General features: G+C 44.3%; 1 protein-coding gene across 10 annotated transcripts in view; it reads right to left on the bottom strand.

Annotated features, from left to right (window-relative positions):
• LOC119160933 (abasic site processing protein HMCES) overlaps nt 1-27,511 on the bottom strand; it is a 156,388-nt gene that overhangs the window by 31,405 nt on the left and 97,472 nt on the right. For 8 of the 10 annotated variants that reach the window (XM_075880398.1, XM_075880400.1, XM_075880402.1 and 5 more), the window contains 2 exons: nt 8,799-8,858; nt 8,043-8,588 (listed from right to left, as the gene is read on the bottom strand). In XM_075880398.1, coding sequence (XP_075736513.1) covers nt 8,043-8,588; nt 8,799-8,858 — 606 coding nt within the window. The remainder of the gene's footprint in view (nt 1-8,042; nt 8,589-8,798; nt 8,859-27,511) is intronic. The other 2 variants (XM_075880404.1, XM_037413211.2) reach the window with 1 other exon arrangement.

The following is a 27,511-nucleotide window of genomic DNA, read 5'->3' on the forward strand; positions in this document are numbered from 1 at the left end:
AAAAACACCTCAAATAGTGCGGCAAGAAAGGTTTTTCTGTTCAGTAGGGGTGACTACACAAGAATAGTCGAAAGGCTAGAAGATTATTTGCCCGTGTTTGAATGCCTAGCTGAACACTACAGTATGAATGATTTATGGCTTAGCTTTAAGGACAAGTTGTTAGCACTCGTAGATAAGTATATACCTGCGAAACAAGCCGGAAAGCTTCATAAACGCAAGAAGCCATGGATGACGTCCGGTATTTTGAGATTAATCCGGAAAAGGCGACGGGTTTTTATGTAAATTAAAGAAATCTGGAAGCAGTGACCACGTGAAAGAATTACAAGCATTAACGGAGCAGTATAAATCATGTGTGGAAAGCGCAAAAACGAAATATTTCAAAGGGCCCAGCAATAAAATGAAAACTAATTCAAAGTGTTTCTGGCATTATGTCAAAGAGTGTGGGTCTGATCATGTTGGAGTGGCTGAACTAAACTTTAATAATATGGTTGTAGTTGATGAGGAAGCAAAAGCTACCTGTTTAAACAAATATTTCCTGTCTGTGTTCTTGCCCAAGCTTGACGTTCCTTCAAAACCACACCCAACCACGATTCCGCCGATGCCACCGGTAGAACTGAGTGTCCGTGGCATATGTTCTCTTCTAGAAAACCAAGATGAATCCAAAGCAGTTGGTCCTGATGGCATCTCTCCTCGTATTCTAAAGCGATGTGCACTGCCAATTCCCCTTTACCTTTATATAATTTATTCAAAATCCCTTTCAACGGGAACTCTACCCGAAGATTGGAAAATTTCTCATGTTGTTCCGGTTCATAAGGGTGGCTCAAAAAAAGATGTAACAAATTACCGACCCATTTCATTGACATCAGTGGCATGCAAAATTTTCGAGCACATTTTATCCAAGCACATATTGACCCATCTTACTGCTAATAATGTATTAATAAATGAGCAGCACGGTTTTCCTAAAGGTTTTTCTTGTACGACGCAACTTGTAGAGTTCTTTCACGAGCTGGCTTCCAACGTTGATGAAGGTGGGCAAACAGATTGTGTGTTTTTAGATTTTCGAAAGGCCTTTGACACCGTGTCACACTCCCTTCTCCTGGCTAAATTACAGACTCTAAATTTCGACCCAAATGTGTTCATCTGGAAAACCAATTACTTGCTGAACAGGCGTCAATGCGTTCTTTTAAATGGGAAGTGTTCATCCTATGTTAACGTTACATCAGGCGTGCCCCAAGGCTCTGTCCTTGGGCCTCTCTTATTTCTTATTTTTGTAAATGATATTTCTGTGGGTATTTCGTCGCGCATGCGTTTATTTGCCGACGATTGTGTGTTATATCGACAGGTTCAGAACGATGGTGACTGTGCTTATTTGCAGAACGATTTGAATTGTATTGTACAGTGGTGCCAGAAGTGGCAAATGATGCTAAACCCCAAAAAGTGCGTTCATATGCGTGTTTCCAAAAAAAAGAAACCAATAGTAACGGCGTACACCATACATACGCATACTGTTATTACCGAACCAACATGCAAATATCTTGGCGTTGTTTTGTCGCATGACTGCTCATGGAATGCCAATGTTGATCACGTTGCTGGCAAAGCGGCAAGGGCTCTAAACTTCATTCAGAGGAACCTAAGATTGGCACCCCGAACATTAAAAAATACAGCCTATCTCACATGTATTAGACCGATCTTGGAATACGCATGTCCTGTGTGGGACCCTATGCAGATGAACTTGATTGATAATCTTGAAAAAATACAAAACAGAGCTGCGCGGTTTGTTTTAGGGCGGTACGAGCGGAGAGACAGCTGCAGTGCTATGAAAGCTGAATTGGGTTGGGAATTGCTTTCTTTATGCAGGAAAAAACTGCGTTTGAAGTTTTTCTTTTCTGTTTTTCATGGGCGGACTGGGATTGACCGTCATAACTATTTCAGTGAACCCAGTTACATATCTAGTCGACATGGCCACCGACGCAAAGTGAAAGAATATCGTGCAAGAACGACCATGTTTTATAATTCCTTTTTTGTGATGACCATTAGAGATTGGAACCGGCTGCAAGACAAGCAAGTGCGCTGTATAAACAAAGAATTGTTTTATTCCAGTCTGTAACCCCCCTGCTGTAACGCCTTTTTGAGCAAAGCGGGGCACTCACCCAATAAATAAATAAATATCTAGTTAAAAAGCCAACTGATTTTTCCTGTGCATGCCGAGCACTTCAGTTTTTTTTTCAGAACCAGCTTCTTGCTTTGAGGCTGAAAGAAAAATCCACAGTGAATGTAGCTGAATGATACGGCACTGAATGCGTGCAAAGTCGTTGTTCTATTAATGAAGACGTCTTAAACTTACATATTTCGATTTTTCTGACGTTTATTCAGCACTTTCGCGATTTTTCCGTCGGAATGCTTGACAATTTTTTGGACACTTGACAAAAGATGTTGATTGTTTTTATAGGCTGAAAGCGTATCAAAGAAATATAACTTGAATATTTGTCATGTAATCCAGTACACCGTAGTGCGCCAAAACGTAATTAAGCTTCAAATTCTGGATAAAAGTGGTTTCTACAAACATGGTGACACACTCCTCGTAAGTTCATTTCAGAGGCTGCGACAGTATACATCATTAGAAGTGGCATTCAAATTTCTTGATAGTTGTTACTAGACGAATATATATATATATATACACACACACACACACACACACACACACACACACACACACACACAAACCAAAAAGTGGAGGACGGGCAAAACGAAAACTTTTTATTTTTCCTACGTTTCAGCCGGGGACCGGCCTTCATCATGGCTTCATCAGTCGGATGAAGGCCAGTCCCCGGCTGAAACGTAGGAAAAATAAAAAGTTTTCGTCTTGCCCGTCCTCCACTTTTTGGTATTTTTCCACTGGATCAGAGGACAGAGGACACCTTCTTTTTCATTCATATATATATATATATATATATATATATATATATATATATATATATATATGTGTATATATATATATATATATATATAAGGAAAAGAAGTGTATACCTAAGGGCTCGTTTTTCCGTGTTTTGACACAATATAATGAGATCTAACAGACAGTAATGCCAAGGAATGTACAGGGGAAGTTATTAGAACTAATGGAATGTAAACAAAAAAGAAAAGTGGGTGAAAAAATAACCAGCCATGAGCAGGCATCGAACCTACGACCTTCGAATAACGCGTTCGAGCATCGAACGCGTTATTGTGCGGGACACACAAGTGCGGGACACACCGTATGATCTTGTGCCGGATTCAATGTGCCGGAAGGCCGCTGTGGTAGCTCAGTGGTTAGAGCATCGAACGTGTTATTCGAAGGTCGTAGGTTCGATTTCTGCTCACGGCTGGTTATTTTTTCATCCACTTTTCTTTCTTCTTATTTACATTCCATTGGTTCTAATAACTTCCCCTATACATTCCTTGGCATTTCTGTCTGTTATATCTCATTAATATTGTGTTAAAACACAGAAAAACGATCCCTTAGATATACACTTATTTCCCTTATTTCATTAAACGAGGGTCTCGTACTGGCAGACTTGGTGACATTAGGTTGTATACGAGGGACTATTAATCAGCTGCCCGCTCATAATAAGTTCACGTGCTACGTGACGCCAAACATGTGCACAAAAGAGTGTTTTCACACTCGTCGCTTGGCTTATAGATGGCGCTGACTGTCACTCCAACTTCTAAATTCCCATACAAACCCAAAAAAGTGGATGGAGGGAAGGCCGCTGTGGTAGCTCAGTGGTTAGAGCATCAAACGCGTTATTCGAAGGTCGTAGGTTCGATTCCTGCTCACGGCTGGTTATTTTTTCATCCACTTTTCTTTCTTCTTATTTACATTCCATTGGTTCTAATAACTTCCCAGTACATTCCTAGGCATTACTGTCTGTTTATATATATATTTATTTATACAAGTACCTCACGGGTTCCACGAGGGAACATTGCGTGAGGGGGGGGTACATTTTGATTTTCAAAGAGCGATGAAAATATATACATATGCAAAGGTCTGGCTGCGTAAAAATAGAAAAGAACGAAAGAAGCAGCAAACAATAACATTATATAATTCGGAACGATAATACGCAAGTATACAATACAAAATTGTGAAATATTTTTCTATAAAAGCCAAAAAGCACTTGGCTGCGCAAAAAAGATACAGATGAGAGAAATAGCAAACAATAACGTTATACAATTCCAAACGATACAACATAACTATATAATACAAGAAGCGTTACAGTGTTAGAGGCGACCGCGTTAAGAATCAGAAACTAGCAGGAGTACAATAGGTAAGGCGCCCACAACTAGAGTTCAAGAGGCAGTTTTTCAAGCAAGCCTCTAAAGATCTCGGTTTCTTTCACGTTTGCTATATTTTCAGGAAGATTGTTCCAGAGTACAATGGCACGTGGTAATGAAGATGAATTATAGGCGTTTGTGTGCCCGTATAGACGCTGAAAACTGAGGTTATGCTGCAAACGACGGGAATATCGATGAGGTTTGAGAAGTGGCAAGAAAAAACTGTGCTTGCTGTTGATGATTCTGTGCAACAGACATAAAAGAGAAATGTTTCTGCGGGAGGCGAGAGAGGAAAGAGAGAGCGACTGCTTGATTTTAGTTACACTAGAATGCCTGCTGTAGTTACCGGTGATAAAGCGAGCAGCACGGTTTTGAACCGATTCCAGGCTTCGGGATAGATAATCTTGGTCAGGTGACCATATAGAAGAAGCGTATTCGAGTTTAGGGCGCACGAGTGTTTGGTAAGCGAGCTTGCGTGTGGTAGGAGGTGCATCACGAAGGTTGCGTTTTAGGTAACCAAGCGTTCGTGACGCGTCAGCAGTAATCTTGTTGATATGACTAGCCCAAGAAAGGTTCGATGCCAGATGGATGCCTAGATACTTATAAGATGAAGTAGGTCTTAGAGGGCTACCATCAAGGAAATACTGAAATGTTGAGAGTGAGCGCTTTCGAGTGAAGGTCATTTGATTGCACTTATCAACGTTTAATGACATTTGCCAATCTGAGCACCATGTGGTTACACGATCAAGGTCTTGCTGCAGAGCTGTATGATCTGATGGTGAAGTGATTTTGCGATAGATTATGCAGTCGTCCGCGAAGAGGCGAATTGATGACGTGATTTCTGAGGGAAGATCATTGATAAAAATTAAAAATAACAAAGGGCCAATAACGCTCCCCTGAGGGACACCAGATGTCACCTCCGAGAGAGGGGAAGACATGTTATCAATTACAGTACACTGTTTGCGAAAACACAGGAAGTTCCTAATCCAAGAGACTGTAAGTGAATCTAAGTTCAGAGATGATACTTTAGCTATTAAACGACAATGTGCAACGCGGTCAAATGCCTTAGAAAAGTCGATGAATATGCTGTCTGTTGGTAAATTTTCATCCATATTGTTAAAGATCTCATGCGTGAATTCGATAAGCTGTGTATCACAGGAAAGTCCTTTGCGGAAGCCGTGCTGATTTTTAAAAAAGTATTGGTTTTGTTCTAAGTGTGATGCAACATGTGAAGAAATAATGTGCTCAAGTAGCTTACATGGGATGCTCGTTAAGGATATGGGACGATAATTACTGGGCAGGCATTTGTCCCCGGATTTGAAGACCGGAATGACCTTAGCGATTTTCCAGTCATATGGAATCTCGCCAGTTTGTAACGATTGCTGAAAGATGTGACCGAGAATGGTACTAGACGGAACAACGGTATGCTTTAAGATTTTAGAGTTTATGCCGTCGACACCTGAACATGTGGACGTCTTGAGATTTGTAATTAGGGAAGAGATACCTGCAGGATTAATCTCTATAGGATCCATAAAACGATACTGAAATGTAGGTGGCAGAGGCATGTTAGTGTAATTTTCTTTCGTAAAAACTGAAGTGAAGTAATTATTAAACACCACTGGGCAAGATTCAGGAGAGACCGTAACACCGGCACTGTTCAAAATCGTGATACGAGTGTTAGAGCGTGTGGGGGCGATTGATTTCCAGAATTTCTTAGGGTCGTTTTTTAAAAGTGACTGTAGGTCATGTGAAAAGAACTTGTGTTTCGCCTGACGCACAGCATGACAATAAACCTTATCAGAATCACGATGCTTCGCCCATGCTACCGAAGATTGCAATAACTTTGCCTTACTGAAAAGACGCTTCTTTTTATTTCGAAGGGTGCGAAGTGTACGGGTAAACCATGGTTTAGATGTATTTACGCGAATTGTCAAGCGAGGGATATGTTCATGCACCAGGCTCAACAATTTTTCTTTATAAAGGCACCAATTTTCGTTGACTGAGCGGTTGAAGAAAGAGGCCATAAATGAGTGAGAGAAGTCAACTAAACTCTGATTTATGGATTGATAATCACCTCTTTTATAATCAAGTATTGGCCTTGGAGAGACATAAGGCTTGGATGCAGGTAAGCTAATAGATACCTGAATGAGACGGTGGTCACTGAGACCATCTAGATATAAGGTTGATGTAGCTTTTTCAGGAGCTGACGATAGAAGCAGGTCAAGAATGTTGTGTTGGCGCGTGGGTTGGTCAATTAATTGAACAAAAGAGAAGTCAAGGGTTAGATCGAGGAACTCTCTGGAATTGCGTGAGAGGGAAGTTAGATTGGACCAGTCAATTTCAGGGTAGTTGAAATCGCCCAAGAGGAAAACGTCAGCTTTAGGAAACTTAGAGCGCAAATTTGTCAAGTTGTCGTGCAAATCTGTAACAAAACTTTCCGAGCAATCTGGCGGCCTGTAACATACTCCGAAAATTGTTTTGGATGCATGTGATGAGGAGCACACCCAAACAATTTCCAACCGTGACGGAATGTCAATCACAAAAGATGTGATATGACTTTTTATGGCAATAAGTACCCCCCCACCAGCTCTACCTATCCTATCTTTTCTGAAAATATGGAAATCAGATGAGTCAAGCAAAACTTCACTATCTGAGATATTAGGGTTTAGCCAAGTTTCCGTAAGCAGCAAGATATCGCAGTTGCTGTTTTCAAGATAAGAGCACAACTCAGTACGCTTTGAAATAATACTGCGTATGTTGGTGTATGATAAAGTGAAGTTCTTGTACGGAATGGGATCAGCATGTGGCAGGAAATTGTTTGCAAGTGTGTGCGTAGCCGACCTACGCGCGAGCTATTGCGATGCAGGTGTTATTTTGTCATTGATTGCGTCGTACACGTAAGTAACGTTATCGATTCGCAGTTTATCGACTGAAAGCTTGAAAGGCACGTTTTTAGCTTTTCCAAATTCTAACAACTTTTTCCTAGCAAACCGTGTTTGCGGAGCAAAATCCTCACGGATGGCAAAGAGCGTGCCCTTCAGTTTGTGGCCCATTTCCATGATGCTGTGCTTGTCTTTAAAGAAAGCGAACTTTGTGATGATCGGTCTGCACTTATCAGAGTTGTATCTTCCAAGCCTGTGGGCTCTTTCAACTTGCGAGGATTGAAGTGTTATGCCAAGGTGCTCCGAACATAATTGAATAACTTTCTGTTCGGATGAGAACCAGGACTCAGACGGTTCGTCAGGTAGGCCAAAGAAAAGCAGGTTAGAACGTCGTAACCTGTTCTCGGCATCTTCACATCGCGATTCAATAGCCTTTATTTTTTCGCATATGTTGACGCCGGAAATTTGTGACAAGGAAGTCGATGAACCATCATTTTGCTTTAAAGCCATAACGTCCACCTCCACGGCATGCATCCGGGAGGATATCTGCTTTAGTTCGTCATCAACAGATGTCTGCCAAAGTTTCAGGGCGCGCAGATCATTCAGTATTTCTTCTTGTCTGGAATCTATCCTCTGGACAGTGGCCAGGACGGTAGTTAGAACTTCGTTTGTGTTAGGACCGGGATTAGATTCAACGTCACCGGATAGCAATAAAAGCAGGCTATTGGTATACATGCGAAACCAATTCTTACAGCGTTCAAACATAAGGAACAGTTCACTTGGGCACGACACCATAAGAAAGCAACGATTGCTGCTGCGGGGACAGCAAGAGCGGTCTAAATAACTAACCTGTAAGAGCAGACAGGGTAAGCGCTCCATTCCGGAACCGGTGTCGTGCCCCAAGCAAGCCTCTTCGGGAAAATGCTTATATGCGGTGCCTCCCCCGAAGATAGTGGCGTTGATTATCGTAGTCGATGACCATGGTTGCTGGTGTAGGAACTGATGATTATCCACTCCTGGCGGTATCGTCGAATGCACTGGTATTTCCACGGAGCATGAAGTGACGCCGCACAGAAAGGCGGCATCAGGCAGCACGTCTGGAGTAGAAATCAGCAGGAAAGCCTGTAAGAGCAGACAGGGTAAGCGCTCCATTCCGGAACCGGTGTCGTGCCCCAAGCAAGCCTCTTCGGGAAAATGCTTATATGCGGTGCCTCCCCCGAAGATAGTGGCGTTGATTATCGTAGTCGATGACCATGGTTGCTGGTGTAGGAACTGATGATTATCCACTCCTGGCGGTATCGTCGAATGCACTGGTATTTCCACGGAGCATGAAGTGACGCCGCACAGAAAGGCGGCATCAGGCAGCACGTCTGGAGTAGAAATCAGCAGGAAAGCCTGTAAGAGCAGACAGGGTAAGCGCTCCATTCCGGAACCGGTGTCGTGCCCCCTATACACACACACACACACATCGGCCTCGATTCGATTCAATACGGTAAATAGAAAAAAGGAAATCAGAAAAATGCAGTGGCCACATAACAGGCAGCATGCAGAAGAAAGCCGTAGCAATCCACAAATCTGGAAACACAGACTTTACTAGCAACACACCTGCATAGTGTCATGAACTGGGTCCAGCCAGGCATTGACCGCTTCTTCTTCAAGCACGACCTGAAAAGAGTCGAAGCAAAGCCCACAACCGGTTAAACACCAACACCTGCCGCCCACACTTACTTAAAAGCACTTCCAGGGTTCTTACAGCTTTCGAAGCCGAAAATTCTAGGGTTTTCAATGACTCACGAGTAGGAGTGTGTAACTACTTGGTTTGAATAGCTTGGTATTCAACTCGAATCGCAAGGCATTTCCAGTTTTTAAAATAGTCACACACCAGTAAACTTCATAACAAGTACTTAAACCAGCACAAAGAATTACTTACCAGAGTTAAACTTAGCAAATTTTGATACACAAATTGACATAATATATTTCAACTAACATATTCCCCATAAGCGACATTTGCAAATGACCTGGTATTCAAGCGTAGTGGCCGAAGTGTGGAATTGTGTATGAGGTTGAGCACTTTATGCAATAGGGAGTAAAAATTATTTGGAACAATACCGCCAAAACAAAAAGCCATTGCAAAATAAAAGAAATTCTTCAAATTAAACTAAACTAAACCTTGGATTACTCTGGGTTATGCAAAGATGAAGCACCGGCAATGAACATCATGTCAATGAGTTGTGACTGCTCTTCGTAATTGAGGAAGCATGCTAAAGGGGGGTCCAGCTTTCGTTAGCAAAAATGGCCAATATATTGATTTTTTCAAAATCACATTTTCAGTTTCTACAGCCTTGCTTATATCCGATTCTGAAATATCTCTGCTGAAAAAAAAAAATGCAAAAAAGTGATTTTAAAATATTGAGAGACCCTTCAGCTTTGCCTTTAGGAGTGGGAAATCTTTTTGAGCTTGCTATGCACCCACTAGTTGGGCCTACGAAGAAAAGCAAAGTAACATGCGTATTTTTTGTAGAGGGTGGCCCGCTTTAATCCATGAAGTCGTCATAATCCCATGTTCTGACACCCGATTGCAATGTTCGCTTGTACCACGCATTATTACTGCAACATTATACATGGTGAAGCATGTATAAAGGACTCGTGTGGTTGCAAAGTTACTTTCACTGCATTTACAAGCAGAGAAAGTTTTTTCACTGTACATTTAAACTTGGATATAATAAAATTGACAAACTCCCTCAAAAATTCGTTGTAAAGAGGATTTCATTATTCCCAGGTTCAGTATGAAAATTCGAAACATAAACACATAAATTAACAGAACAGAAACTTCAGGCAGAGCTTACCCAAAATTATTGTGATAGCAGTTATATGGACCCTCTCGGCGGGCTTTTGCTGTCACTGCCATGTTCCGCAACAAGTCTAAATTGATAGTACGCCCCCGTGCATCGTCAACGCTTGCGAGCGGGTAAAAAAGCGTGACCACTGCTGAAGCAGAGATTAAATGAGCTGGCCTAGAGGGTGCATTAGATAACGTTTTTCCCGCATTTTAGAACGCTGTAGAATGTCCAAACAGAAAGGAAGCCACCCGTATTTAACAAGCATGAAAAAACGTAGCACGGGGGTGGGGGGGGGGGTGTCATTCGATAAGGAACGGTGAACTTTTGGACTTCAAGGGCGCAGTCCCGATCGCTGGCGCGTGTGCTATCTTGGCAAGCATCAGTGCACTTTCAGGTGATGAGACTGTGTGAAAAGAGCCCTTCGCCCTAGAGCGGTCGTACTTGCCTACACCAGTGTTTTGTAGGAGTTCCGCGATTTTAGACCTAAAAAAGTTGGCTGCCAGCCTTACTTCATATAACATCACAATTTGTTACTCTCGCATTAAATGCGTTGCATTAAACGCACCGTTGTGTTGTAGCCAGAGCTAATCGGCTAATCGCGAAGGCTACGGTACCTCGGACATACGGCACAAATGAAAACGCGTGATGAGTCGACCTCGAAAGATCCGTTGTTGTCACCGTTGTCTCGAAGTTTCCATTAGCGCCTTAACAGACATCCCCTCGGTAGTGACAACATTGTTTCTGCATTAAAAAAAAAGCAAAGCTGAATGTCGCCGGGGGCCAGGGGCCACGCCATGCGTGCGCAGTGAAACAATGCACATGCGCACAGCATAGAAAACGAAGAGCCAACAACACAGATAATGCGGAAAACTGTTCAGTAAAGCACCCACCTCATCCGGCGCAGTCCCATATATGTGACGCTAACTGCTAACGCAAAAGTATTCTTTTTTTTTTAACTTGGAGGGAGAGGGCACATTTGTGCATGTGCCCGCGGCGGCAATAACCACGGCAACGCTGGCTCGTGGGGCACCAGCGTAGGCCTGGCTGCTCGCCTTGCCCCCACTCGCGCGCAATAACGACCGCTCACTCTCGCCTGGGTTCGCCGGGGCCACGAGCCCACCGCTTCCGCTTAGCGCTTTGTCGGCGGCGGGGTGACCACGGAACATGCGTGCTCACGGCAAAATGACAAAATCCGGGACAGAATTCTTAGATTGTCCGTGGCGAAAATTCGTTATATCAAGGTTGTCTCCCGCTGCTACTTCACTGAATAAAGGTTACAAATACACGTGCTTTTATAGAGTAACGGCGGGGAGTAGAAGAACTTTGTTATGTCGAGGAATTTGTTATGTGTAGGTTCGCTATAAACAGGTTTAACTGTAATTCCAGGCAGACACGCGGCTTTGTGGTAAAACACCCACTTGAAATGCAAACAACTCTGGTTCCATCCCAACTTGGGTTCAAACAACCCAGGTTCAATCCCCATTCTGACCCAGGCTTTTTTAATTATTTATTTTAATTACATCGTTCTCGATTTTTCGGTCACAAATAAGATGATTTTTCACGCACAGCCAACCTCGTCGCCGCCGACACCAGAATTTCTGTGAAACGAGCTCGTTAATGCCATTACGTTAAAATTTGTTGCACTTGCTAAATTAGCGAGAATTATCTTGAAGATCGCGAAAAAAACAACAAAATTGATTTTCAAAACGACGCGACCAGGCGTCGTTGCTTTGGGCTCGTTGGAAAGAGAGTTTTTTTCGTGTTCGAATTCCTCGCCTGAGCTGGCTCCTTCATTCAAACACAAGCGCGCAAAAAGCAAATGTTCGAAAGTTTCATGGAGAAAGGAACAAAGTGAGGAGAGGCCATTACGTGACATTTTGTGAGAATAGCAGTACGGAAGAGTAGAGGACTCCTCCTCTCTATTGTGGGCACGCAACGGTGGCTCGCGCATGCGCGACAAGCACCAGCGAGAGGGAGGTGACCCGATTTCGGGCGGATTGGGCCACCGCCATATAATAGACGAGCAGGAAAAGCGAAACTTTTGTGCTGATTATGAGCAAATGTGCTGCGATACCCGCTTGTGGAGTAACTGTGTGCCATTTTCAGTTTCATGACGGCTCAGATTGTGAATCTACAATAAACTTGCAGCTTTGCACTTCGTATTTATTCCGGTGAATTAAAGAGAGCAACGGCATGAAATAGCTGGATAATTGCCACAACAGGCTGTTTTCTTCTGCAGATACGCCAAGTTCGAGGTACGGAACAAATTGTAACAATGAAATGTTATTTACTTTGTTTCGCTATTCAGCCAGATGAAGTATCTCCAAATCGTTCTTGGCCATGTGTGTTATGATACGTGCACAGAGTATCGTTTTTATATCGAAAGTAACTTGGCCGTAGATGAGGTTACCGCACGCAAACCTTAACAGGAAGTAATATTTTAAATAATAAATCACCTTCTGTGTCTAATTCTCAACTCGGCAAGCTCCGGTAAGAACAGTGGGCCACGTACTGCTTTCCGATAATGTGACCATCGTATACGAGAACAACTAAACGCCACTTCTCGCATGAAGAGCCATAGACTCTGCCGTTCACGTCTTGGAATCAGAGGCTTCCTTCCCTGAGGCACGCAAGCACAGTGCCGAAATAAAACAGCGAAGCTACGGCGCCAATCATTTTTGAAGACGTGGTCACAATCTTCGAAAACAACAACTTTTGACCTCAAGCGATATAAAATAAACTCGCGACCATGAAGACAAACCTTCACTGTAGAGTTCCGACACCTGGCATCATTCTTGAAGTGCAACAACTGCATAAACATGCACATTCACAACTCCAGCCAGCTATCGATCAACAACGAGGTCATACGAGTGATGGTGCAGACGACACCAGACACGCCCTCCTAGTCCCACAACCTCCCTGCAAAAGCATGTCACTTCTGCCATACTTCTCACTCTGTAGCAATCTGCAGCTAGCACTGCGAGGGCCTCTCCTCAGCTTTCCTTCCTCCACGGAAGGTCGTATCAAGGCCTCTGATGGGTGGCGTCCGCCATGTTGCTCCAGCACACCTCGCCATTGGCCGATCCGGGACAGTGCATCTGCCGATTGCGCCTTGGTGCGTCGCGAGGTCATGGCTGTCGAAAATCACGCCATTTAGTAGTGACGCACGCACACTCATTTTGTGTGCAATGATAGGCAGTTATTTAGAGTTGTGATGTAGTTAGACCTGTTACACCGCGGCAAGCGGAAGCTCAATCACGAGGATGCAATAACGCTGCGGTCATCGCCAATATCGCAGACGGGCATCTCGGACAGATCCGTCAGACCCTCGGTGACTGATAGGTTCTGCTTATCAGCATTTCGGACCGCCTGTTGAAGATTATCACAGAACCACTTTTTGTACTTGCGATCGAACAAGACTTTTTTTTTAAATATCGGGCATTGCAGCCGAGCCTACTGCTCGGAATCGTGGCTAAGCGTAGTTAGCTCCGCTCACGGCGCCAATACGAGACGAATGCAGAGTTTGCGGGCAAAGACATCGCGCTAGATGAAGACTAGGCGTAGTGTTATTTGACGGAAGCAACTAATCAAATTGCCCAATGAGGCCTTGAATCTACAGTTGAGCATATTGCCCATCAGCTCTGCCCGGCAGAGGTCGTCGCGCAGCGACTGCGCGTCGGCCTCTGAAATGCGAGACCACACTCGTTGCGCGCTAATTTGTTGTCGCTGAACCTAAGCATATCAGCATATTGCGCATCGTCATCGAATGCCGCGACCTAGAAGATCGCGTGCCAAGTTCTTGAAATCTGCGTCCTAGCATATTGAAGTGAAATAAAGCACTGATGATGCAATAGTAGGTTTGCTTGAAACCGTACCCAGTATCGCCTCGAGCTTTCGTTAATCTTCTGAAATAACGAAAGCCCCCCCCTCTCCCCAGATTACACTGTCCGTAACTGAGTGAATGATGAAGTGTATCATAGGTGAGGTTTAAAAATGATCTTGAGTGAAGCAGGGAAATAGATAAATATCTACCCACTTTGCGTTTTGAATACGATGCTCGAATTCCTAATTCAATGTGTTGGCCAAAACAGCCCGTTATTTGGGGGGAGAATATATGATTCAGTGATCAAATGCAATCAAGAGTGCTAATTATGTTAGTGATAGCATGAAAAGAAAGCTTGAAAAATTGCAACAGTGTATGACCTAATGAGATTACAGTATCTTACCGCATGTCTATTACACCACTCCGTTAAAAAAACTGAGTTTAAAATCGTTGCAGCATGTTCTTTGTAGTCAGAAAAAGATTTTAAGAAAAAAGAAAGGGATAGATAGATAGATAGATTTGTAGGGTTTAACGTTCCAAAGCCACCATATGATTATGAGAGACGCCGTAGTGGAGGGCTCCAGAAATTTTGACCACCTGGGCTTCTTTAACGTGCACCCAAATCTGAGTACACGGGCCTACAACATTTCCGCCTCCATCAAAAAAAAAAAGGGGGGAACAAAGGCACAACAGATGAAAGACCACCACATGTCCAAGCAGCTCGACATCATAAAACATGCGGAAGATGATATTTTTTTTCTGTTTTAGGGAAGCAAGGCACCTCAAACTGAAGGTAATGCATTAAAAAAACATGTACATTGTAAATGACTCAAAATATTATGACCCCTGTGCCTTTTGATAATGGAATATCGTTGGTACAACTTCCAAAGTTGCTTTCTCAAAACGACATTTCTTGCTTCCTGCTTTGCTTGTTCCGCTGATTTCTCAGCATCCATTTCTGTTCCGTCATTTGTTCCATATTCGTTGAAGTAAAGTCTAGGGCATGACAATATTGCTTTTTCATCGTGGCCTTATGATAATTAGCTATTTGACATGTTGCACGCAGATTCATTGCCTGTTAAACAGTCACCTTAAGAAAAATGAGAAGTAAAAAAAAATTGTGACGCAACTCTACGATTGTCATGCTTTAAGACATCTTAGAATGCACAGCGCTTTGAAATACTTTTATATTATGTTTTTTAAGCGAGTCAGACTCAGAACAAGACCAGAAAAAGAAATATATTGCAGATCAAAAAGTTGTAAAGATATTTCAACGAAATTTTAAAAGTACCACTAAAAAACATTTCTAACAAGCATGCCAATTTTCATCAAAATCCATTAAGAAATAAAGTTGAAAACAAATGCCACATGCCCGCTTAAACCAGTACAGACACCATATTTTCTAGGGGAATTTACTCTGCTATTCAATTCTCCTGTGTACAGAGATGGCTCTGAGCAAATGTGAGACACAGCAAATGCTGGTAAGATATTTTACTTTGATATTAAATTTCATTTTCCCATGGCACACCTATCAACATTGACACTCGCTTGATGTCAGGTTGCAGTACAAATTTAGGTGAGTTCACGCCGAAGTCTGGCTAGTTGTGATGACATCAGGCACCACATAGCCACTTGTGCATCACTAAAAATGGCCACTTCTGCGTCACAGTCGGAGCCACTGTGCTGATTGGCCATGGAAACGTCATGGTACGTTGCACAAGCATGTGACGAGAAGCTCCTACTGCATTGTGACGTCAAGGCACACTAAAAACAAGCTTTCAAAAACACACTACAATTGATTTTTCAGGGTGCACTCGCGCTTAGCAGTACATTTTTCAGGCTCTTGAGGGCCTTTGATTTGAGGCAAAAATGTGGCAACTAAACATTTTCATGCCAGATCCCTTTTAAGGTGATTCAACTATGACAACAAGGTTGGGACATCACACCGCTGTTGTGCCTCGTGCGTAACTGTTTTTACCATCTGCAGGAATGATGACATGTGCTACAGTGTCGCCACTTCCCAAACATTCCTAGCAGCTATCAATCCATCATGGCATTAATCTGGCCGTACTTTTTCTTGCGTGTACACAAGCCGGCTGTAATCACTCGTCACGCCCTGTGGTTACTGACAGGGTCCAGCAAGAAGCAGGTTCACTGTGTTCAGCACGAACAAAACACATTCGAAGAACTGGATGAACTGTGATGAACGATGCTAGACGCCATGGCTAGTAATGCAAAATATAGAACTGCACAACGTTGCCAGTTGAATAACACACATCCCGCTTGCTCTTGTGTTGTATCGTTCATGTTCATAAAGGTAACCGTTTATTCTACGACTCATTTCGTTGTATTTTGTTTCATATACATCTATTGACCATAGCAACTGAACTCGAACATTCGCTTTTTCATGAAAGTTTTGAACCTTCTAGGGAGCGCTCTAGGAACATAGGCGAGGAAGGAAGGGAAAGGTGTCACTATCTTAGAAACTTGTTCCATCTAGGGACCTTATGTGCTTCAGGGATTTTGGCGTTTGACACAACTCCTAGGGGCGTAACACGATTAAATGTGGTGAAAGCACGAGTACAGACCTCCTGTGCACGTTACTGTATTTAAGTTACACTGCATATCATTGTCCTACAAAAAAAACAAACAGCCAACAGTGCTTACAGGTGAGCAGGTCATCTTGGCGTGTTGGTGCGCTTGCAGCGCTTTGCTGAATTTATAACAGTTATTAAAAAAACGAGAATTCTGTCCTTGTCGTCATGCAAGCAAAATAGATCTTTAGTGAACTTCAGCACGCAAGTGATACAAATTACAGCATGCGGAAGAGAACTTCCTCAAACTCACCGATCCGAAGACAGAGAAAAAACAAACTGATAGACAAAAAAAAAAAATGTACAGTGTAGTTAGGTCTTCGAAAACAGTGACGCATTAAATGCGAATGATTATAAAACGGTCCCCGTGAAGCAGGCTATAGAAGCGCGCTCAATGGGCGGCAATGGGCGCATGCCATTTCAAAAATTTACCGTCACAAAAATCTTGTGAACGGCAAAATATTTCCTACTGCACCCGAGATAAATCAGTCAGTAAGGGGCTATGGTGACACACACGTTGCGGCAGATGAGTATAGTCCATTCCGCGGCTACCGGCGACAGCCTCAGCTAATCAATGGCTGTGCGCCGATATCGTCACAAGGGCTACCATGCTCATATAAGAAGCGAAGCTCTGCTACCACTGTTTCCGCTTTACGCTGTGTTCTTGATATCATATTTGGAAAAGAATGTGGCTATTGCGGTGGCATCACTGGCTGCAATGCTGGAACGGTAGAGTTTTCACCGTACACTACATGCATGGAATGCAGCTGCAAACACGTAGAGCACGCACTTATAAGCACCATTTCTATCCCAGGTCTCATTAAAGCAATACACTGAACAGTCGTCATAACTTTTGGGGAGAGGTCCGTTTAGGTGATTGTTAACTTGAAACGCGCATTGTATCAAACTTACAACCGCTGACGGCGACTGCCCCGGCAAGGGATCGAGCACGCGTCGCATAAAGTTTTGCTCTCGCTGATCGGCCCACCAGTCGTGCAGAAAGCTTATTGTGATGCAGTATTGCTGTATTTAAAGCACTGCTGAACTACCACGTGTTATGCTATACACAATGAACTCACGAACACTTTGAACAACACATAGGAAGAGCCTCGTATTTGCCGCTTCGCCGGACTTCGTCGAGTTTGATATCCTTTGAAAACACGTGAAATATCTCAGTCCTTTTGCTCCAGGCCACCTCCAGGCTGCTATTTCAGCATCGCGGCACATAGCACGTGAAACCAACCGTCACTATTTGTACGAATATGGCTGCTAAAGCTCGTTAATGCAGCTCACCGATGCAGCCAAATATACCGAGTACTCTAAGTACCGGCATACGCTGCGGCAGCTGTGGCGTAGGGCAACTCGCGGCGAGATCGGTCTATTGCTACAAGTACGCTTGTGGATGCTGGCTACAAAGTTTCGTCGTCCTTGCCTCCGATTTCTCCAAATCCAATTGCCGTGCGCTTCATTCGCAATGCCCTCATTCGTGCATGGTGCCGCAGTCTTAGCATCATTAATGGCCGTGATGAAATCCTCGCAACAGATGTCCCGCACGCCCTCCCATGTCGGAGTTGCCGACGCGCTGCCACAGATTGCTGCCAGAGCGGTCCTGTTCGGAAGCTTCAGGCTTGGCATCGGGTCCGACATCAACGAAGTCAGCGTCGCGAAAACAAATTTAAACGCACGTAGCAGTCACCGCCACCCACGAAGCCTTCCCCATCTGATGATGATGTTTGATGTTTTGTGGCGCAAGGGCCATTTCACGGCCAAAGAGCGCCAGTTCATCTTACTAAAAATATGGACAATGATTGTGACAAGCGGCTGTATCAGGGCTATAAAATTCCTCGCGGTAAAGCGGGTAAAAACATACAAGTAATAAAATCATGACCATGCCGTGAAAGGTGTGTGTGGTGTGAATAGGTGACAAAAGTTGGTGATAATGAAAAACGACGGTGGACTTGTATGGCATTAGCACAGATACCTCACTCGTTCATACCCTTGCGTCCAAGGGCCGTGAGGCAAGTGCTTTCTTGTGTAGCCACCGTAGCAAAACCTCTCTGGAGAGGTCGTACTACGGAATGCCTGGGTATATTATATGAAAATTATGAATTTCTTTCAAAAAAGCTAACAATGATTTATGACTAAAAAGCGGTTCCCTACCCACGAACATTGCAGGGTGTAAAGGTATACTATGTTGTCGGTAGGGTAATGGAAAATGTTGTTTTCTTAGAGTTTCTAAGTGTTTGCACTGAATTAACATGTGAAGGACTGTTAATGCTTCACCACATCTGTCACACAATGGTGGATGGCCACCGGACAAAAGGTATGTGTGTGTCGTGAATGTGTGTCCTATCCTGAGTCTCGTTAGTATTACCTCTATATGACGCGATTTCGATACGGGCAGCCAATGACCAAGGTGTGACTTAATAATGTATAGTTTGTTTTGTGTGTGTGTATCCCACTTGCTCTGCCAGTAGTCCCTGAGGTTTCGTTTGAGAGACGGCTTAAGATCAAGGGCCGGGATTGATATGGGTGTAGGGGCAGTGCTTTTGTGGACGGATGCAGCGAGCTGATCCCCCCTCACGTTGCCTTGAATCTCACGGTGCCCTGGCACCCAGCACACTACAACATGTTGTTTGAGTGTGTAGAGTGTGCACAAAATGGAGTAAGTGAAACAAGGACTGGGTTTTTTTTGTGTGTTTTTTAAGAGTGTGCAGAGCCGTTACCACACTGAGAGAGTCCGTATAAATTACTGCTTTTTGTATTTGTAATTGCTTGATGTGTTTAGCCGCCACAAGTATCGCATAAGCTTCCGCTGTGAAGATACTTGTGCCTGGATGTAGAGGGCCAGCATCCGAAAAGGATGGGCCGACAGCAGCGTAGGACACAGAGGAAACTTGGAGGCATCTGTAAAGAACTCAGGACGTGTGTATATGTGTTGAAGTTCCAGGAAGTATGTTCGGATATGGGCAATAGGCGCATGTTTTGTAACTTCTAGAAAAGACACATCGCAGTCTATAGTCTGCCATTGCCACGGTGGCGGGTATGCTACAGGAGCCATTAAACTGTGTTCAAGTGAGACTTCAGTTTCCTCAGCTAGACTCTTCAGGCGAACTGAGATGGGCTGCCTCATCGAAGGCCTGTTTTGAAACAGAATTGAGCTCGACAAACCATTAATAGTAGAGTATGAGGGGTGCTTCTTGTCTGCTTTTAATTAAGAAAATAAACAAAGGACAAGTAAGTTCTCTGCAGATGAAGCGACCACTCATTTGACTCAACATAAAGGCTTTCCACGAGGCTGGTGCGAAAAGCACCCGTAGAAAGGCGGATGCCCAAATGGTGCACGGGGTCCAGCATCTTCAAAGCACTTTGAGTCGCAGACTGATAAACAACGGCCCCATAATCTAAGCGGGTGCGAATGAGGCTCCTATACAGGTTCATGAGACATTGCCTGTCACTACCCCACGTAGTACGTGACAACACTTTTAAAACATTCATGGCTTTTAAACATTTTGTTTTTAATTACTTGATGTGCGGTACGAAGGTCAACTTGTTGTCCAAGATTAATCCTAAGAATTTATGCTCCGCATTAACAGACAGACGTTGACCGTTCAGTTCTATGTCGGGTTCTGAGTGCATGCCTCTCTTTCGGGAGAACAAGACACACGTGCTTTTTTGTAGGTTCAGTCAGAATCCGTTTTCCTCTGCCCATTTGGAGAACTTGTTTAAACCTAACTGAACCTGCCGCTCACACATTGCCAGATTGCAAGATCTAAAGCCAAGCTGGACGTCATCGACATATGTACAATAAAACATATTGCGAGGGATGGACAAGCGCAAGGAATTCATTTTGATGAGAAAATGTGAGCAGCTAAGTACACCACCTTGTGGCACGCCTGTTTCCTGGACAAATGTTTAAAAAAGAACCGTGCCCACTCGGACACAGAATGTCCGGTTTGACAGGTAACTTTCGAGTATGTGAAACATTTTTCCGCGCACGCCAAGGTGGGACAGGTCTCTTAGAATTCCAACACGCCATGTTGTATCATAAGCCTTTTCTATATCGAGGAACACAGAGAAAAAATATTGTTTATGAATGAAGGCGTCTTTGATCTGTGCCTCGATACGAACAAGGTGGTCTGTGGTGGATCTACTCTCTCGAAACCCGCACTAAAATGGGTCGAGCAAATTGTTTGTTTCAAGGAAATGTACAAGTCGGCAGTTTATCATTTTTTCTAAGACTTTGCACAAGCAGCTTGTAAGTGCAATAGGCCCATAACTCGAAGGTAAAGAAGGGTCCTTGCCCTCTTTCAAATGGGAATAATAATAGCCTCTTTCCAGGAGGTAGAGATAGTGCCAGAAAACCAGATAGCATTGTACAAACAAAGTAAGGTTTTTCGTGTTTCGATTGGTAGGTTTTTTAACATTTCATACACCACACGGTCAGAACCTGGGGCAGAAGTACTGCAGGAGTTTAGAGACGTTCGCAGCTCAGCTAGACTGAAAGCTTGGTTATATGCCTCGTATCTAGTGCATTTGTGTTCGAGTTTCTGCTTTTCTATTCTTGTTCTGTATTTTTGGAAAGTGTCAGTATAGTGGGATGAGCTGGACACCTGTTTGAAGTGTGCACCGAGGAAGTTTGCCTGATCTTCCAAGGTATCACCCTGAGTGTTTACGAGTGGAAGTGTGTGCACTTGTTTTCCTGCTATCCTACCGACCATGTTCCAGACTTTAGCCTCCTGTGTGTATGAATTGATCCCTGACAAAAACTTTTGCCAGCTTTCTCTTCTGGCCTGCCGACGCGTTATCCTGCCTTGAGACTTTATTTTCTTGAAAGTGTCAAGATTTTCGGCTGTCGGTGAGTTCCGAAGCAGCCTCCAAGCTCTGTTTTGCTGTTTGCGCGCGTTTCCGCATTCAGAGTTCCACCATGGCACACACCGTTTTCCAGAGTGTCCATTTGTTTGTGGGATGCATTTTGTTGCAGCATCAATCAAAAACACTGTGAAGTAGTTGACAGCAACATCAATGTTCAAAGTACATATGTCATTCCAACCTAGACGAGCGATGGTATAAAACTGTTCCCAGTCGGCTCTGTTTATGAGCCACTTGGGAACACGTGGTGGACACTCAGTTACTGTAGTTGTGCTCAAAACTAAGGGGAAGTGGTCACTTCTGTACAGATTACTGACGACTTTCCACTGGAGTAGAGGCACAAGAGATGGAGATACTATGCTTAGGTCTGTGGAGGAGTAGGTGTTATTAGCGAGATTATAATAGGTTGGTTCTTTTTGATTTAGGAGACATGCGCTCGACGAGAGAAGGAACTGTTCAATCAGTCAACCTCGCGCGTCATACTGAGAGTCACCCCATAGCCTGCTATGCGCATTAAAGTCTCCAAGGAGAACATAAGGCTCCGGAAGTTCATCTATTAAAGAGTGTAAATCACGTTTTTGCAGCTGATAGTTAGAAGGAATGTAAATAGTGCAGATTGTGATCAGTTTATCAAAAAGAACCACTCGAACAGCCACTGCCTCAAGGGATGTTTGAAGTTGTAAGTGTGTGCATGCAATTCCTTGATTCACTATGATGGCAACAACTCCGGATGATGTCATGGCATCAACACGGTCTTTTCGGAAAACAACGTATTTACAAAGAAAATTTGTGTGTTTTGAATTAAGGTGCGTTTCTTGTACACACAGCACTTTTGGTGAGTGTTCGTGTAAGAGTTCTTGGATGTCGTCAAGGTTCCTGAAAAGGCCCCTGTCGTTCCATTGTATCATTTGAGTGTTCATGGTGAATGTAAAATAGTGCTGTGTGTACGAAAAGCGAGTGGCTGTTTAGACAGGGAGTTTGAGTTAACACTTAACAGGGCCGTCACCAGGCCCTGTTATCTGCTTTTTTGTTTTCTTGGCACGCTCCAAGGAGCCACGCCGCTCTTTCGGCACCAAGGGTACCGACGTATCCTTTGCCTCCTCGGAGGCACTGGATGCCCGCACGTGTGAACTGTTAGTTCGGATTTCGGACCTCGCCTGGTGAGGTGAGGCCTTGAGACCCGAGGACTCTGGAGTCTCCGGTCTCTGTTTGGGAGTAGCCTGGGCTACAGCCGCCTTGGGGGCAGGTGCCACAACCACCGGCTCGGTATGCGCGGGCCGAAGGAGTAGCGAGGGCTGGTGCGGCGGTGCCCCCTGACGCGCCGCATGAGCGTATGTAGGTCCAAAGAATGGTGCTACTCTTTGCCGTGCTTCCTTAAATGAAATGTTCTCCTTCACCTTCAACGTAATTATTTCTTTTTCTTTTTTCCAGTAAGTGCAGGAGCGTGAATATGCGGCATGGTTTCCTTCGCAGTTTACACAGTATGGCGGTTGTTTGCAGTTCTCAGACACGTGGCCTAGGACTCCACATTGTGCAGAAGTCTGGCGACCACGACAGGTTTTAGAGCCATGGCCATACCTCTGGCATTGGAAGCAACGACGAGGGTTTGGTATGTACGGCCTGATAGATGTCTTCGTGTACCCTGTTTGAATAGATTCCGGTAGTTTACTGGATGCAAACGTGAGTATTAAGTGTTTTGTCGGTGTTTCCTTATTATCTCTTCTGATGATGATTCTCTGTACATTAGTGACATTTTGGCTCTTCCACCCCTCCAAAAGTTCAGTCTCATTGAAGTCAAGTAAGTCCATGTCAGATACCCCTCCGCGAGTTGTGTTCATTGATCTATGTGGTGTTATGGTTATTGGTATGCCACCGAAATCTGAAAGACGGTCTAGCTTTTCAAATTGTTCTTTGTCACGGATTTCGAGGAGAAGGTCTCCGCTAGCCATTTTGGTTACCTTGTATCCTGTGCCAAGAGTTTCGGTAAGACATCTAGCAACTAGGAAAGGAGAGACGGTCCTGGCTTGCTTTTCAGTTTTTTCACAGTGGATAACATGAAAGTGAGGATATGTTTCTTTTGGCTGGTTGAAAAAATTGATATCATCGGTGCGTACCCGCTTTAAGCCGGTACGATCAGACAGTAGGGGGAATGCTCTATGCATGCCTGTCATATTTTTGTTCAGCAGCGTTGGCGGCCACCCACCACGGAGCCCAACGAGGGTACGCTACAAGTTTGCGGATGCTGAAACCTGCAGACGCCAGCCGTACAACGCCACTATAACCCAATGCGCCTAGACCAAGGTAGGCTATTTGCACAGGGTTAACCCTAGCCGCCAGGAAGTTTGGAAGTAAACGAAACAGAGTAGAAGACAGGACAGATAAATAGTAAGAGATAAAGACGAAGATGTAGGGAGAGAGAGAGATAGGAAAAGGCGACTGCTGATTTCTCCTGGGTGGGTCAGCCCAGGGGTGCCGTCCACGTGAAGCCGGGGCCAAAGGGGTGTGTTGCCTCTGCTGAGGGGCCTTAAAGGTTTAATCACCCAGCGTCGGCTCAACCCCCAGGATCCCCTTTTCCCCGGACATGGCAAAGCCACGCACGGCTAGGCGTGGGAGGGGGTCGAACCCCCCCCCCCCCCATTAGCTTGGGTCCGTGGTGCCGCTACACACCAAACGCCTACTTGTGCAGGCGCCCCTGCGGGCAGCCTTCCCCATCTACACAGCTGAATACATGACGCGGCAAGTTGGCTGCTCAGAGGTCAACAGATATGAGCAAGCGCTCCAAAATGTAGCACCTATAATAATGTCTTAAGTGCGTGCATTACACCCAAGCTATCACACTTTTGATGTTTTGCTGAGAAGCAAAAAAAAGTGCGGAAGGCCTCCCATCCGCCATCCTGACCATACACGCAGACCAACAGCGACCAAGATGCACAAGTGCCACATACAAGCCAGCACGCGTAGAACTACTCTAGGCCAGTTTCTAGTCAAAAAACAAAACTTCTGAATATGAGCCAGCTGGCAGCACGCATCGCGGAGCAGTGGAGACGGGTGGAGTTGCGATAAAAATATGAGAGGAGACTTGCGAGAGACATGCGGATGAGTTGCGATAAAGAAGAGAGGGGAGCATACGGCGAGAAGGCGATCTTGAGAACCAAAAACATGCCAGAAGAAGGCAGGCCAGGTAGTTTGTGCGGGGTCCATGAAACGCGCAACTTACACGTTGAAAAACTTGGGAGAGTGGTCCCCGCGGGCAAAAGTCAAAGAATTGCATTCTGGTGCTGGCAGACTTACGCGGCCCCGCTGACTTCGATAGTTCGTGATTCGTTCTGCGTAAAAGCCGTTTTTACGCTTTCAAACACGCGCGGAGGAAATGCTGAGCCGAGCACAAAGTGAGCGAGAACAGGTCCTAAACACAGAACGAATCGGGAATTTGTTAACAGTCGGTGGGATAGTGCACTGGCGTCATACAACACCAATGCAGACAAGACGTAGACACAGACAATCGGGTACAGTCGATGGCCCGATGTTGGCAAATGATATGGTCACTCCAGGCCGGTAACGCTAATGATAGTATAACTGGAGTCGGCATTAACGACCTCGGGTATAACGAAATCAGTGATAAAAGACATTGGAGAGAGTACTTGGCCGACCGGTCTTCAAAAGATCGATCAGTGGCGGTCTGAAAACACGGGCCTCGTCTGGCGATGCAGGGTGCTCAGAGTAGCAGAGGGACGAAGGACAAAGGGGGTGCATAAGAAAAAATGGTCGGGGAGAGCAACAATTAGAGGGCTACAGATGCAGGGTCAGCATTTAATATTAATAATTTATGGGCACTTCCTCGATGGCTTATTGGTGGTCTAAAGTGGTGTCCCTGGAAGTTGCCAGAGTGCTGGCACTGTTCGCTGCAACCGATTGGTGAGGCTCAGAGATGTTCGTTGTGTGATATTTCGCCATTGAAATAATGTGTATTTCTACAGTCGTGCATGTACTGTTCCTTTCAAACAAAAGTTCGTTTTAAGTGGGGCAGTTATAAGTGCACTAGATTGTATCTATTTCTATAAAAACAAAAGAATTAAATAAATGTCTATTGCATCAGTGCTTAAGGCATACACAAATCCAGTAGTTATTGTGCATCAGGACAGAGAAACAGTCACCCTTTATTTTTCCTTTAAGACTGTGCACAATGTGTACGTTGCTCAAGAACCCTACGTCTTGAGCCAAAACATCCACTGAACTCGTGCCTTATTCAGTGATGCTACCGAGGCCCTCTTATTTGGAGCACGTAGGAGCAGTAAAATTCTTTAATTTGAAGCACTTTGTAACAACGAAATTTTATATTTTGGAGCGCTTTGGAGCCGCAAAATTTTTTTATTTTGGAGCAATATGAAGCCGTTTACTTCACATCCTGCAAGAGAATTAAGTTGCATTTACGTTCAAGGGCATGAACTGATCATTTAGGGCTCTTGTCTCCAGTGAAGAGCTAGAAATATTTCGATTCATTGGAAATCTCATGGAGGCAATCATCTTAAAAGCACTCCCTGTTTCAATTGATAATGCAAATATTATATCATGCTGTTGAGCCTTCTCGAACTTGTTCAGTGACTATTTTCGTAACAAATGTGCAGAATACTGGTTGAATAAAATAGTTCACGAAATGACATTCTAAATACACCCTCGTGGTTATCAGCAGATTTGGTAGACAAACGCTGTGACGTACAGTGCTAGAGACTCGCATAGTCCCAACTGCATTTCTCCAAGATGAATTCAAGGATAAAAAAGGTTTTCTTCACAACTGATCATATTGCTGGGTGTAACATGACGTCATTTAGCTAGTCTCATAAAGCCAACTTCTTCCAGCACTCATCTCTGTGCTAAAACTACACGATTTACCGAACTTCGTTTTCCTTTTGCAGTGATGTTTTTATGTGGCTAGGGCAATCTGTCTCTACTCCGAAATCCCCCTCTATTGTCCTCTAGAAAGCAGTGCAAAAAAAAAAAAAAAAAAGATCACAGAGTACCTTATGCATATGCCTAAGACGACTCGAAGGCGAGAGCCACTGTGTTTTTACTGCGATAACAACTCTGTGGACATTCTCGTTTAGTCTTTGCTTTCACCAAAATCACCGGTAGAATTAAAAATTTTTTGGGGGGAGGGGAGGGCAGTGCACCCTGACCTGAAGAGGGGATGGGTGGGCAGGCAAATGGTAATATCGAGCTATATATATCCATGGTGAAAAAAATTCGTGGGGGTGGGAGGGGGGACATGTTTCTGATGTGCCTCCACCCCTGGCTAGGCTACTGACCATCGCCGTGATGTTCTGTGCAATTTCCCAATCGATAACATCCCCCCAAGCATCATGTTTTACAAGCTGGTAAAAGCGCGCGAACGGGACCGACGAAAGTGGCTAAAGCAGAGATAAAAAGACCTATCTCCTCTGTACGGAGGATAGATCATCACAACAAACAGAACAGAACAAATACAGCCGCTGCCGTAGTCTGTGATGCATGTGATAAGAAGCATGAAAAGCTCATTGCTACCGAAGCAAGGTTCAGCTGTGCTACCATGTTGTGCAAATCGTCAAGCTCTTTTTTGGGCCACAAGGGATTTTATCTGGTTTTCCAGAAACCTCCGAGGCGATTGGGACGAATGGTCCTTCGTGACAACCATAGCGACAGCAAATCCTGCCGTCGTCGTCGTCACTCAAATTTCGTGCACGTGGTTGAGCCTTCAAGTCTCGCAATTTGCAGGAAGCGACTGTTGGTTGGTGAGGGCAGTTTCGTGACTTTTGCTCGATGTGTGCTTGTCGGTTGCGATGCCTACTCTAGCACTATTAGTGAACCCTGATGTGGAGCACGGATAATTAAAAAGAAAAGGGACGTGGTGCGCAGAGATAGAAAGAAAAATAAAAACCAAAGATGAGGAGGGAGCAAGCCGAGGTGGCCGAGGGGGTTTCGCATAATAAAACTTAAGCAAATTAATGTAAAGGGTGTGTTTATTACGTGAGAGAAAAAAAAATCTATATTGTGACGACTGAGGTTGAGGGTGTGTTTATTGAGAGTGCATTAATTGTGCGAGTAAATACGATATATTAAAGAAAAAGTGTCACCGCGTCCCCACCAATTGTTTTTTTAACTGGGATGACAGACATTTTGGTGGCACGCGTGCAGTTATTAGTGAAAATTGGTTTA

Source organism: Rhipicephalus microplus, chromosome X, assembly GCF_043290135.1.
Source record: "Rhipicephalus microplus isolate Deutch F79 chromosome X, USDA_Rmic, whole genome shotgun sequence".
In the NCBI taxonomy this organism is placed as follows: domain Eukaryota; kingdom Metazoa; phylum Arthropoda; class Arachnida; order Ixodida; family Ixodidae; genus Rhipicephalus; species Rhipicephalus microplus.